The 13,989-nt window shown below is 46.0% G+C and overlaps 1 protein-coding gene across 4 annotated transcripts in view; it reads left to right on the top strand.

The window, feature by feature from the left end:
* AJAP1 (adherens junctions associated protein 1) overlaps nucleotides 1-13,989 on the top strand; it is a 433,213-nt gene that overhangs the window by 377,762 nt on the left and 41,462 nt on the right. For 2 of the 4 annotated variants that reach the window (XM_082274312.1, XM_082274315.1), the window contains one exon: nucleotides 12,255-12,387. The exons of 1 other annotated variant lie outside the window; for it this stretch is intronic. In XM_082274312.1, coding sequence (XP_082130438.1) covers nucleotides 12,255-12,327 — 73 coding nt within the window. In that variant the 3' untranslated portion in view covers nucleotides 12,328-12,387. Of the gene's footprint in view, nucleotides 1-12,222; nucleotides 12,388-13,989 lie in introns of all 4 variants that reach the window. One more of the 4 variants, XM_082274313.1, reaches the window with a different exon arrangement.

The raw sequence follows: 13,989 nt of genomic DNA, 5'->3' as shown, positions 1-13,989 counted from the left end.
TTCTTTTCTCTAAGTTGTCACGTATTTGAGGTTTAGTGGACCTTCAATAATGTTCTTGATTGCATTTTCTATGCCATTTTACCTTTTAATACATTCCAAATGCACTTCAATGGCTTGACATATGCTTCCAACTTTCTCTCGTGTTCATTTTAGCATAGAGTGACAGCAGATAATTCTTCCAACAGATTGGGGGGTGAAAAAAAATATTTCTGTTGGAGCGAATCCGATTAAAATTCCAGAGCTGTGAAGGAACAGACACATTCTACAGTCTCACATACAGCAACAATTTAATTATCTCAGTTGTGGCTGAAGACATTGACATTTACATTCCATCACACCAAGTTTTAATGTGAAAATATTTCATTATTGGATGAATTTTATTAGGGGTGCAGCCAGTCAAACAATGATGGCGGTTTTCGATGGAGACCTCCGACAAGAAGCGGCAGCCAAAATAACGTGGATTACGCCTTCCCTTGCACATCGTTCCCAACTGTCCTGGAATCCAGAGGGACACTCCCTGATTCAGAACAAAGTTCCTCTGTCCCTCTTTCCTCCTCACTCGTCCCTCATTATGGTCTGATCTATATAGTTGTACAATATATTACCAAAAGTATTGGGACGCCGGCCTTTACACACACATGAACTTTAATGGCGTCCCAGTCTTAGTCCGTAGGGGTCAATATTGAGTTGGCCGCCCTTTGCAGCTATAACAGCTTCAACTCTTCTGGGAAGACTGTCCACAAGGTTTAGGAGTGTCTATGGGAATGTTTGACCATTCTTCCAGAAGCACATTTGTGAGGTCAGGCGCATGAAGGCCTGGCTCGCAGTCTTCGCTCAAATTCATCCCAAAGGTTTTCTGTTGGGACTCTGTGCAGGTCAGTCTAGTTCCTCCAACCCAAACTCGCTCATCCATGTCTTTTTGGACCTTGCTTTATGCACTGGTATGCAGTCATGTTGGGAAAGGAAGGGGCCAGCCCCTAACTGTTCCCACGAAGTTGGGAGCATAAAATTGCCCAAAATGTCTTGGTATATACAATATACAGTATACAAAAGTATTGGGACGCCGGCCTTTACACACACATGAACTTTAATGACATCCCAGTCTTAGTCCGTAGGGTTCAATATTGAGTTGGCCCACCCTTTACAGCTATAACAGCCTCAACTCATCTGGGAAGGCCGTCCACAAGGTTTAGAAGTGTGTCTATGGGAACTTAGGGTCTAAGAGGACCTTTGCAATTGGCTAGTAATATTGCCAAAAGCCAAGTCTCTGCCCCCACTTCTGTCTTGCTAGAACACTGTTGCTCCTGCTGAGGCCGAACCCTTCACCATATTGTGCCCTGTTCCATGCCAGAGGCTTCCACACGACATTCCCAGCCTTTGATCTTTACACTATATCACCAAAAGTATTGGGACGCCTGCCTTTACACACACATGAACTTTAATGGCATCCCAGTCTTAGCCCGTAGGGTTCAATATTGAGTTGGCCCACCCTTTGCGGCTAGAACAGCTTCAACTCTTCTGGAAAGGCTGTCCACAAGGTTTAGGAGTGTGTCTATGGGAATTTGTGAGGTCAGGCACTGATGTTGGACAAGAAGACCTGACTCGCAGTCTCCGCTCTAATTCATCTCAAAGGTGTTCTATTGGGTTGAGGTCAGGACTCTGTGCAGGCCAGTCAAGTTCCTCCACCCCAAACTTACTCATTCATGTCTTTATGGACCTTGCTTTGTGCACTGGTGCGCAATCATGTTGGAACAGGAAGTTTTCCAGGAAGTCGTGTGACAAGTTCAGTTACGTTTGATGGTGAGCGTTTGTGGACTGCAGTCTTTAATCAGTCCACAGATTTTCAATAGGGTTTAAGTATGGCCTCTGACTAGGTCATGCAAGGACATTCCCCGCCTTCTCCTCCAACCACTGTATGCTCATTGGTGGACATTCCCGCCTTCTCCTCCAACCACTGTGTGCTCATTGGTGGACATTCCCTGCCTTCTCCTCCAAGCACTGTGTTCTCATTGGTGGACAGCCCCCGCCTTCTGCTCCATCCACTGTGTGATCATTGGTGGACCTCCCCCACCTTCTCTTCCAACCACTGTGTGCTCATTGGTGAACATTCCCCCGCTTTCTCCTCCAACCACTGTGTGCTCATTGGTGGACATCCCCCGCCTTCTCCTCCAACTACTGTGTGCTCATTGGTGAACATTCCCTGCCTTCTCCTCCAACCACTGTGTTCTCATTGGAGGACATTCCCTGCCTTCTCCACCAACCACTGTGTGCTCATTGGTGGACATCCTCCGCCTTCTCCAACCACTGTGTGCTCACTGGTGAACATTTCCCGCCTTCCCCAACCACTGTGTGCTCATTGGTGGACATTCCCCGCCTTCCCCAACCACTGTGTGCTCATTGGTGGACATTCCTTGCCTTCTCCTTCAACCACTGTGTTCTCATTGATGGACATTCCCCGCCTTATCCTCCAACCACTGTGTTCTCATTGATGGACATTCCCCGCCTTATCCTCCAACCACTGTGTGCTCATTGGTGGACATTCCCCACCAGGGGCAGACTGGCAACCTTTAGCCCAGGGGGCAAGTACAAACCAGAGGCCCATGGTGCAGCGACTCCCCCCCCACTCCCACTCTCTCTCTTCCCGTCCTCCTCCTGACCCCCATTCCAGGCTGAAGCCCTGCTCCAGGTACTCTCTACTCACCAGCTGAATCTGGGTTCCTAACCTGGCCAGCAGGGGATGGTTGGGGGATGCTGGGACAGCTCAGTTGGGGCTGGCCAGGGGAGGAGAGTCTCCAGTGGGACATGGACCTGGCTCCTGGTCAGATACAGTTTACACCATCCATACTGGGGAGGAGGCCTGCGCTCTGTCCTTGTCTTCAGCCCGTACTTAGTAGGTCAGCGGCAGAGATTTTTACTTCTCTTTACCAGGAATCATTTAGGCATGTCTGTGGCAGAAGTGGTGCAGCCTTTTTATGGAGCATCAGAGCGGCCCAGGGGGCAATTGCCCTCCTGCCCCCTGGCCCAGTCCTCCCCTGTTTCCCCACCTTCTCCTCCAACCACTGTGTGCTCCCTTGGCCCAGTTTTCCCTCCAGAACACCTATTATGGTGACAACTACCTAAGAGTGGATCTCTCCTCACTTTGGAGACATCCATTCTTACTTCCTGGTGTGTCTCTGAAACAGGAAATCTCTCAAACAAAAAACAAAAAAACCTGACGGGTCCTCACCATTCCCTAAAAAAAAAAAAAAGTTTTTCCTTTCTATACACTTTAATACTCAGATGACCACTATCTGTAAATACATTTAAACTAAAGAAATAACAAGGTGAATGATTTCTTCCCTTTATTGAAACAAAAGATGTTTAAAATTCTAAAGCTGATTCGGGAAACTCAATACTGAAAATGTTAAATTCAGCTGAAAATGAATTCATCGTCACACAAAGACATTTAAATGTTTAGAAATAACTGAAGGCAAAAAATTGATTCTGCAAAGGTTAGACAAAATGATATTGACCGCGCATTGACCGCGCATTGACGGCAACAAAATACATTTTTTGTTTCATTTTTTTTTCTTTTTTTTTTTTTCATTGGAGGCAACCATTTTTATCAGCTAAGCCATGGCAGCTTGTGAATTTATCGAAAATAAATAATTTAGTGTGAAGAGGACCATACGTCACATTGTATGCCCCTAGCAAATCATCGATGTATCGTCTTGGCTCTCGAAAAAAAAAAAAATGGCTGCACGATGGCTTCAAACAGGACTGGTCACTAATCATGAGTGAACGCCGCACACCGGACGCACACCGGAGTGCTTAACCGGTTCCCGACTGATTTACTGCGGCAGTGCAGCCCTCCTGCGCGAACCAACGTAGACCTACGTCGCTCGCGCGCCTGCAGCTAGGCCACTCGGCAGCGGAGATTCTGATGCATGGGGCAGGTGGCTCCGATTGCCCCCTGACACCCGAGATCGCTCCCCGCTGAGAGAGAAGGACGGTCGGATGTTATAAATAAACACAGCCGGCCGTTCTTCTCCCTGGAATGATCACAGAGCTCCTGTGATCCTTCTATATAGCATTAGAAGGCTCTGGAAAAATCCTGGAGACAAGAATCGGAGGAGGAGACAAGGGAGCAGGAGCAGGGGAGGACTGGACCAGGGGGCAGGAGGGAAATTGCCCCCTGGTCCACTCTGATACCCCGTAAAAAGGCGGCACTGCTCCTGCCACAAACATGCCTAAAGTTTTCTGGTGAAGAGAAGAAAAAAATCCCTGCCACTGACCTACTGAGTGCTGGTTGAAGACAAGGAGAGAGCGCAGGCTCCCCCCCCCCCCCCCTGCATGGATGGTGTAAACTTTGTTTGAGCAGAGGCCAGTTCCATGCCCCACTGGAGATTCTCCTCCAGCCCCAACCGAGCTGTCCCAGCTGCCCCCAACCGCCCCCTGCTGGCCAGGTCGGGAACCCAGATTCAGCCAGTGTGTAGAGAGTACCTGGGGCGAAGCTTCAACCTGGAATGGGGGTCAGGAGGAGGCCGGGAAGAGGGAGAGTGGGACCATGGGCCTCTGGTTTGTACTTGCCCCCTGGGCTGAAAGTTGCCAGTCAGCCCCTGAGCAGGAGAGTAGGAGGTCTTGAGAGGAGTGAGGAGGACGGTGTGGGTGATATTGGAGACAAGATTGGTGATGTAGCTCGGGGAAGAGGTGTGAATTGCTTTGTATGTTGTGATTAGTATTATGAATTTAATTCGCTGAGCGATCGAAAACCAATGTAGGGATTGGTGGATAGGGGAGGCAGACACTGAGCCATTGGTAAGGTGGACAAGCCTGGCAGCAGCATTCATAATAGACTGAAGAGGGGATTACCTATGGAGAGGTCGGCCTATGAGAAGCAGTGGTGGCCCGTCCATGCAGGGTGCAGGGGGCGCCGCCCCCCTAATCCATGCGCCCGGCCCCTAATCCACAGGCAGGGCGCCAGACACATGGATTCCAATGGGTCTTTTTTTTTTTTAGAAGCACATGATTAGAGCCAGAGGCTCTAATTGGCTTAAAAAAGGGTGGGCTCGGGGCACAGAGCACTGCGCCCAAAGTCCGCCCAGTTGTGTGACATTAACGAATTAATATTCGCTAACGTCTCCCTGTTTCTCCTCACGGCCAATCAGGAAGCGGCTCCTGAGTCCCGATTGGCCGGGAGTCCTAATACCCGATTGGCCGCGAGTCCTAATTCCTGATTGGCCGGGAGGAGAATCGACTGCCAGGACTCCAGAGGAGACGCAGGGGGGGAAGACACCACCTGCATAGGGTAAGTGCAGGGGCTGGCAGGGTGCCTGACAGGCGATCGATCAATCGAATGATGGTGGGGTTATGTGGTTTGCTGGCTGAGGGGGGGCTGTGGGCCACCCCTTCCCCCAAGTAGATTAAGCACCAGCCGCCACTGATGAGAAGGGAGTTGCAATTGTCGAGAGATAACACGGGAGTGAATGAGTAGCTTGGTTGTTTCATTTGGTAAAAAGGGGGGGGGGGATTTTAGAGATTTTACGGAGGTGAAGTCTACAAGTTTTTGACAACGATTGGGTTGAGGGCTAAAAAGACAGGTCAGAGTCTAGGGATTACACCTAGTGCCATGGCATGGGGGGAGGGATTGATGGTTGCATTAGTGATTTTGAATGAAAACTCATAGGGGGGGGGGGGATATTCCCAGCTTGGTTTTAGAGAGATGTTGTTTAAGGAAGTGCTGCAAAATCCTTGCTGATACCTCAGTTAATCCTAAGCCCTGATGAGGGGGGGATGGTTCTGGACCCCCAAAGTGCATTAGATGCCCTTTTGATTGTCCCTCTGACCTTTAAGTTGCAGGGCCGCTGGTAAGGCAGTACAGCCAGCCTTCCTGTACCGGGCCAGGAGCCCATCAGTTCAAAAGGGGGGCCCAAGCGCCTGCCAAGCAGAAGAGTCAGCTGTAGTGCCTTATTGCTGGCACCACTTGTGGCTCTCCCTGTAGTGATGCTCTCTTCTCCTCCCCCTCTATGGCTGTCCCTTCCACCGCCCTGATCATCCCCATCCCCCAGCTGTTAAGATCCCCCTGTCAGTCCCCCTTTCACCTGCTGTCTGGGCCCTCCCATGTGCACCTATCCCTCACAGCACTGTCGGCTTCCCTCTTCTTCCCTCCCGACCTCTGGCAGCTGCTTAGGGGGGTCATTTTAGGATGGAGACCTCATTCACACACAGAACTTTTTATTAATTCAATACAGTTTTATCTTTTAGATTTAGAAGGAATTTTGTTTTTTGGGCCACTAATAATGATTTTAGTGTATTTTTAGCAACAATTTAATTTGATATTTTTGGGGGAAGGGGGGTCCTGTCAGGTAGGCTCTATGGGGCCCTCATTAAAGTTACCAACAGCCCTGTACAGTTGTATCTGGATCTGGTGGGGCACTTCTATTTACATTTGTGTAATATTTATAGGTTAGTCAACAAGTAATGTATCAAGGAGTTTTTTTTATTAACCACTTTAGCCCCGGAGGATTTGGCTGCTCAAAGACCAGGACCTATTTTGCGATTCGGCACTGCTTGACTTTAATGGGCAATTGCGCGGTCGTGCGATGATGTACCCAAATGAAATTGACGTCCTTTTTTTCCCACAAACAGAGCTTTCTTTTGGTGGTATTTGATCACCTGTGCGATTTTTACTTTTTGCGCTATAAACAAAAAAAGAGCGACAATTTTGAAAAAATAACAATATTTTTCAAATTTTTTTTATATGAAATTCCCCAAAAAAATGTAAAAATCAAAATTTTTTAACATTTTAGGCCAATTTGTTTTCTGCTCCATATTTTTGGTAAAAAGAAAAATCGCAATAAGTGTATTTGGATTGCGTTTACTAACTATGGGAAACATTTATGTCATTTTTAATTGTTTTTTATATAACTAGTAATGGCAGCGATCTGCGATTTTTTTTGCGGGACTGCGACATTGCGGCGGACAGATCGGACCCTTGACTGACATTTTTGACACTTTTGGGGTTACCAGTGACATTACTACAGTAATCAGTGCTATAAATATGCACTGTTACTGTAATAATGACGCTGGCAGGGAAGGGGTTAACTTTATTAGTGATCAGTGGGTTAAATGTATCCCTAGGGGTGGGTTTCTAACTGTGGGCGGGGGGGGGGGGGGGTGTGGCTTGTGATGTAACCACAGAGACATATGATCCTACATAGCAGGATCGTATGATCTCTGCACTTACATCAGGGAGAATGACAGGCGGCTTTGTTTACATCAGCCGCCTGCCTTTCTCCCTCTCCAGTGGGAGATCGTGAGTGACCGGCGGACATCATAGCCGCTGGTCACACGCGCCGGGATGTCAGGGAACTAGCGGGGGGCAGGAGTGCGCCTCCGGCGCCATGCGCTTGCCCCCTAGAGGCTCCTGGGCGAGCGATGTAGCCCTACATCGGTTTGCCCAGGAGAGGCTGACTGCCGCAGTAAATAGTCGTGCGGCGGTCGGCAAGTGGTTAAAAGTTCCAACGTGTTTTAGGGGTCCCAGAGTACCCCTTTTTTTGGAGCTCAAAATCCGAGAGCTGCTGGATAGTGAGCAGTGACTGCTTGGGTGAAAGAACCGAAATAAAAAGCTGGAATTTTTAGAAGCCGTCTAGCCTTCCATACACAGTATACAGTATGTATATATACTGGATGTACCCAACCGGCAGCTGTCAGAGAATTCTTCAAATGAAGGAACCCTTTTACTGCCCATTAAGGCCAGAAATAGATAAATGGGACTTTGTATGTACCGTAACCAACGAGAAATCATAAAATATCAAAATTATTATTATTTCAAAATGTAAAATAACAATATAAGACAAAAAGCTTGTTAAAAACAATGAACTTAGGCATATGACCAATGTATGAAATCTGGCGTCCAGGGTCTACGTGTTTTGCAAGAAGTTCGCTTCCTCGGGATCCGCATGTTTCATTAGAATGTACCCTATGGTTCTGTATATGTTTTTGGTACCTAATTTAATGTTCAATATTCTTTATTGAAAGTTTTACCATACATAGTATTGTATGGTTGGGTTTTCATTACTGTTTTTTTTTTTATTGGTTGAGGCGGATGGACTTGTGTCTTTTTTTCAACCTGACTAACTATGTACCTATATAGTAAGTAGAACATGCTATAACAGGTCAGATGTTCCAACTGGAGCATAGTGAGTAACAATGAAGCAGAGGATATGTCTACATCTACAACCATAGTGAAAGGGCTCCAGAAGGAGGAAAAAAAAAGGGGGATGGGGATCAGAGGGTGGATGGGTACCAATATACCAGACAGATGGAGTAAAGTTAATCAGGAGTTATTCAACAGTAAACTTTATGCTTGTACAATACACTGAGGGTGTGATAGCCTTGAGGACCATTTGGAAAGACACTTCTCCATGACTAAGTTTTTTCTGGCTATTATATTTTCCATTTCACATGAAGTATTGAGGTCTGCAATTGTTGATTTTAGCAGTGGCTTCTGGTGCTCCATGGGCCGGGGTGGGGGGGCGTTAGATGGACCACTCCCCTCCCCGGGACCATACCGACTCCAGCCCGCACACCCTGGACAGACATGTGGAGGGCAGGCAGTGGCGGCGGCGGGTTTCCCATCAGTCATCTCCATGGGTCAGGCTTCCCCTACGTCTCCTCCCTCCTCCTTGGCCAATGGCATGGCTTCTCCTTTCGGCAAATCGGGAAACAGGTCTCAGGACCTGCTTCCTGATTGGCCAGGAGGAGAATCCATGTGACAATAGTGAATATTCATTCGCTATTGTCACACAACTGGGTGGGCTCAGGGTGCAGTGCTCTGCGCCCCGAGCACACCCTTTTTTGAAGCCTATTAGAGCCTCTGGCTCTAATCACGTGCTTAAAAAAGAAACCCCATTGGAATCCATGCATCCAGCGCCCGCATGTAGATTAGGGAGTCGGACGTATGTATAGGGGGGGCGGCGCCCCCAATGGACGGGCCGCCACTGGATTTTAGGGAGGGGGTTCTGTAGTTTTCCAGATTTTTGGAGATATTTAATTTGGCTCTAAGTAGGATATGTATTATTACAAAACATGAGCTAGGAAGGAATTTTTCTATGCCCAAATGGGGTAGGGCAAGTTGTGGAGATGGGGTTGAGGGAGTTTGTAAGATGGAGGAGATTACGGAAAAGATTTGTTTTCAGAAGGAGGGATCTGCAAAACCAGAGGAGGTGGGCTATAGTGCCTTTCTGTTTTTAGTACTTAATTTATAATCTGTTCATATATTAATATTTATTTTGTAGAGTGAATTGATTCACTGTATAGGTCATGGGTGTTGATCCTGAAGAAGCAAGCTCTTAACGAAATGCGTCAAACTTAGACACCAGATACCATACATTGGTCATATACTGTACATAAGATCATTGTTTTTTACAAGCTTTTTGTCTTATGTGTTATTTTACATTTTGGAATAAAGAGCTGGTATTTTACCTGTTTTGTGTGATTTCTTGGTGGCACATTCAATACAAAGTCCCATTTACATATTTTTGTCTTTTATGGGCAGTAAAGAATTCCAAATTTGTATTGTGTCCACTGAGAAATAAACTTATTTATTAGGTCATCTCCACTTAACCTTACATTTAAAAATACAATCTGATACTTTACCTGCTCACTGACCTACTAATCTTGTACTCCAAGTTGATGTCCACTCCAAGGGCAGCCATGTTTTTTAGATGTAGTCTACCAAACCTCTTTCACACACAGGACTTTGCCATATCTTATCTAGATACGCCTTTCTCAAACTTTTTACCCCAGACAAGCCCCTAAAATAAGTTTTAGGTTTTCACACCAATATCTGCCCTACTGACACCGTTCATTGCTTCACTGACACTGTCAATATATATACACACATGTACACACACGCATATGTGTTTGAGCTTTGGGGTGCACACCCTAATGTAAAAGGCTGGGTACACCACTAATAACACAGAACATTGGGGTACACCACTAATAGCATTGAACCTTGGGGTACACCACTAGTACACTGAACCTTGGGGTACACCACTAGTCACACTGAACCTTGGGGTACACCACTAATCAAATTTAACCTTGGGGTACACCACTAATAAAATTTAACCTTGGGGTACACCACTCATAACACTGAACCTTGGGGTACACCACTAATAATACAGAACCTTGGGGTACACCACTAATAACACAGAACCTTGGGTTACACCACTAATAACACTGAACCTTGGGGTACACCACTAATGACACTGAACCTTGGGGTACAGAACTAATAACACTGAACCTTGGGGTACACCACTAATAACACAGAACCTTGGGGTACACCACTAATAACACTGAACCTTGGGGTACACCACTAGTCACACTGAACCTTGGGGTACACCACTAGTCACACTGAACCTTGGGGTATACCACTAATAAAATTTAACCTTGGGGTACACCACTAATAAAATTTAACCTTGGGGTACACCACTGATAACACTGAACCTTGGGTTACACCACTAATAACACTGAACCTTGGGGTACACCACTAATGACACTGAACCTTGGGGTACAGCACTAATAACACTGAACCTTGGGGTACACCACTAATAACACAGAACCTTGGGGTACACCACTAATAACACTGAGCCTTGGGGTACACCACTAATAACACTGAACCTTGGGTACATCACTAATAACACTGAACCTTGGGGTACTCCACTAATAACACTGAACCTTGGGGTACACCACTAATAACACTGAACCTTGGGGTACACCACTGATAACACTGAACCTTGGGGTACACCACTGATAACACTGAACCTTGGGGTACACCACTAATAACACTGAACCTTGGGGTACATCACTAATAACACTGAACCTTGGGGTACACCACTAATAACACTGAATCTTGGGTACACCACTAATAACGTAAAACCTTGTACCCCAAGGTTCAGTGTTATTAGTGGTGTAGCCCAAGGTTCGGTTTTAAAAGTGATGTACCCCAAGGTTCTGTGTTATTAGTGGTGTACCCCAAGGTTCTGTTTTAAAAGTGCTGTACCCCAAGGTTCTGTGTTATTAGTGGTGTACCCCAAGGTTCTGTGTTATTAGTGGTGTACCCCAAGGTTCAGTGTTATTAGTGGTGTACCCCAAGGTTCTGTTTTAAAGGTTCTGTACCCCAAGGTTCAGTGTTATTAGTGGTGTACCCCAAGGTTCAGTGTTATTAGAGGTGTACCCCAAGGTTCAGTGTTATTTGTGGTGTTCTGTGTTGGGACCATAGGTATGCCCAGCCTTTTGCATTAGGGTGTGCACCCCAAAGCTCAAACACATATAGTACACCACCAATAACACTGAACCTTGGACTACACCACTAATAACACTGAACCTTGGGGTACACCACTAATAACACTGCACCTTGGGGTACACTACTAATAACACTGAACCTTGGGGTACACCACTAATAACACTGAACCTTGGGGTACACCACTAATAACACTGAACCTTGGGGTACACTACTAATAACACTGAACCTTGGGGTACACCACTAATAACACTGAACCTTGGGGTACAGTACTAATAACACTGAACCTTGGGGTACACCACTGATAACACTGAAACTTGGGGTACACCACTAATAACACTGAACCTTGGAGTACATCACTGATAACACTGAACCTTGGGGTACACTACTAATAACACTGAACCTTGGGGTACAGCACTAATAACACTGAACCTTGGGGTACACCACTAATAACACTGAACCTTGGGGTACACTACTAATAACACTGAACCTTGGGGTACACCACTAATAACACTGAACCTTGGGGTACACTACTAATAACACTGAACCTTGGGGTACACCACTAATAACACTGAACCTTGGGGTACACTACTAATAACACTGAACCTTGGGGTACACCACTGATAACACTGAAACTTGGGGTACACCACTAATAACACTGAGCCTTGGGGTACACCACTAATTGGTACATTAGAAAATGGCTACATAACTTACAAAAAAATCAACAGAAACATAATATTTTCAAACCCCCCAAAAAACCTACTTTGTTTCTATGTGTGCCTTGAAAATTTGAGTTCTGTACTATGTGCCTTTGAAAATTGATATATGCAAAGAGGCCAGCTTGTCAATGAAGCGTTGGTTTAGAGCATGTTTCTTTTAATTAGCTATTTTTTTGCAGCAGGCCTGACTAGGCTTGCTTGTTTTGTGTTACGTACCAGCACGCGCAAGCCCTCTTTTCTGCTCGCTGCAGACCTACTTCCTCTGATCGGCACCTAATTCCTGTGGCCTTTGTGTCTGAGAAATGGTTTGAAATCTCCTGCTGACTGGCTGAAGTCTGTTTTTCTTCCTTGAGGGCAGGGCAGACGCCATGTTTCAGTTTACTGGTACGTACTGCTTATTTTTTTTTTTTTCTTTTTTTCCTTTCCAAACGTTTTTAACCTTAAAAAAAAATTTGCACCACACAACCTTTGACTGTTTTTGTAAAAAGAATGTTTGTCTTTGAAGTAAGTCCATGACGGGAAGTAGCCATTTGTGAACTGAACTAATATGAAGGCCACCTTGTTTTTTCCTGCTTTGGTGATGCTGCTCATTCCTAGTCTATTGATAAGCTGGCTGATGGTTCCTCCCTTGAAGAGACTCTACTATGTTTACTGCAGGTATAAAGTAAAGGCACCCAGAGGAGCATGAATCTGGAGCCATGTCCCAAACCTTTCTTGGTTGGATTTGAAACTTCTGGGTAGTATCAAAACCTCCATCTAAGCTTTGCCTCCCACACATTCCTATTGACCTACTACTATGGTTGGCCGCTTTGTTGGTTAATAGGAATGTACAGGAGACAAGAAGGGGTGGGCAAGTTATGGAACATTGATGAGATGCCGGAGCTTTACCGGTCAGAATAGTCCAGCAAATTGGAAGTTAAATGGTCAAGGCTTGCTTCAGACCTACAGGTGAGACCAAACGTGGTTTCACGTGACCCCAATGAACATCATGTTAAGGGCCACCACAAAGTGGCACTGTGGACACTAGTGTATAGATCTGTGCCTCATCCTATATCATGTAGTATTGAAATGTACATAGGAAAATGCTTTACCTCCCCCACAAGCTTTGCCTCCGACACATTCCTATTGGCCTACTACGATGGTTGGCCGCTTTGTTAGCTACTAGGAATGTACAGGGGACAAGAAGGGGTGGGCAAGTTATGGCACATTGATGAGATGCCGAAGCTTTACCTGTCACAATAGTCCAGCAGATTGGAGATTAAATGGTCAAGGCTTGCTTCAGACCTACAGGTGAGACCAAACGTGGTTTCACGTGACCCCAATGAAGATCATGTTAAGTGTCACCACAGAGTGGCACTGTGGACACCAGTGTATAGATCTGTGCCTCATCCTATATGATGTTTCGAAAGTACATACTGTAGGAAAATTCTTTACCTCCCACACAAGCTTTGCCTCCCACACATTCCCATTGGCCTACTTCTATGGTTTCCCAGCTTCGTTAGTTACTAGGAATGTAAAGGAGGCAAGAAGAGGTGGGCAAGGTATGGAACATTGATGAGATGCCAGAGCTTTACCTGTCAGAATAGTCCAGCAAATTGGAAGTTAAATGATCAAGGCTTGCTTCGGACCTACAGGTAAGACCAAACATGATTTCACGTGACCCCAATGAATATCATGTTAGGGACCACCACAAAGTGGCACTGTGGGCACTAGTGTATAGATCTGTGCCACATCCTATATCATGTAGTATCGAAAGTACATAGGAAAATGCTTTACCTCCCACACAAGCTTTGCCTCCCACAAATTCTTATTGGCCTACTTCTATGGTTGGCAGCTTTGTTGGCTACTAGGACTGTACAGGAGGCAAGAAGGGGTGGGCAAGTTATGGCACATTGATGGGATGCCGGAGCTTTACCTTTCAGAATAGTCCAGCAGATTGGAAGTTAAATGGTTAAGGCTTGCTTCAGACCTACAGGTGAGACCAAA

Source organism: Pelophylax lessonae, assembly GCF_965119305.1.
Source record: "Pelophylax lessonae genome assembly, chromosome: 12".
Taxonomy (NCBI): Eukaryota; Metazoa; Chordata; class Amphibia; order Anura; family Ranidae; genus Pelophylax; species Pelophylax lessonae.
Note: the sequence above shows the minus strand (reverse complement) of the source record. Positions and strands in the feature narration are given on the sequence as shown.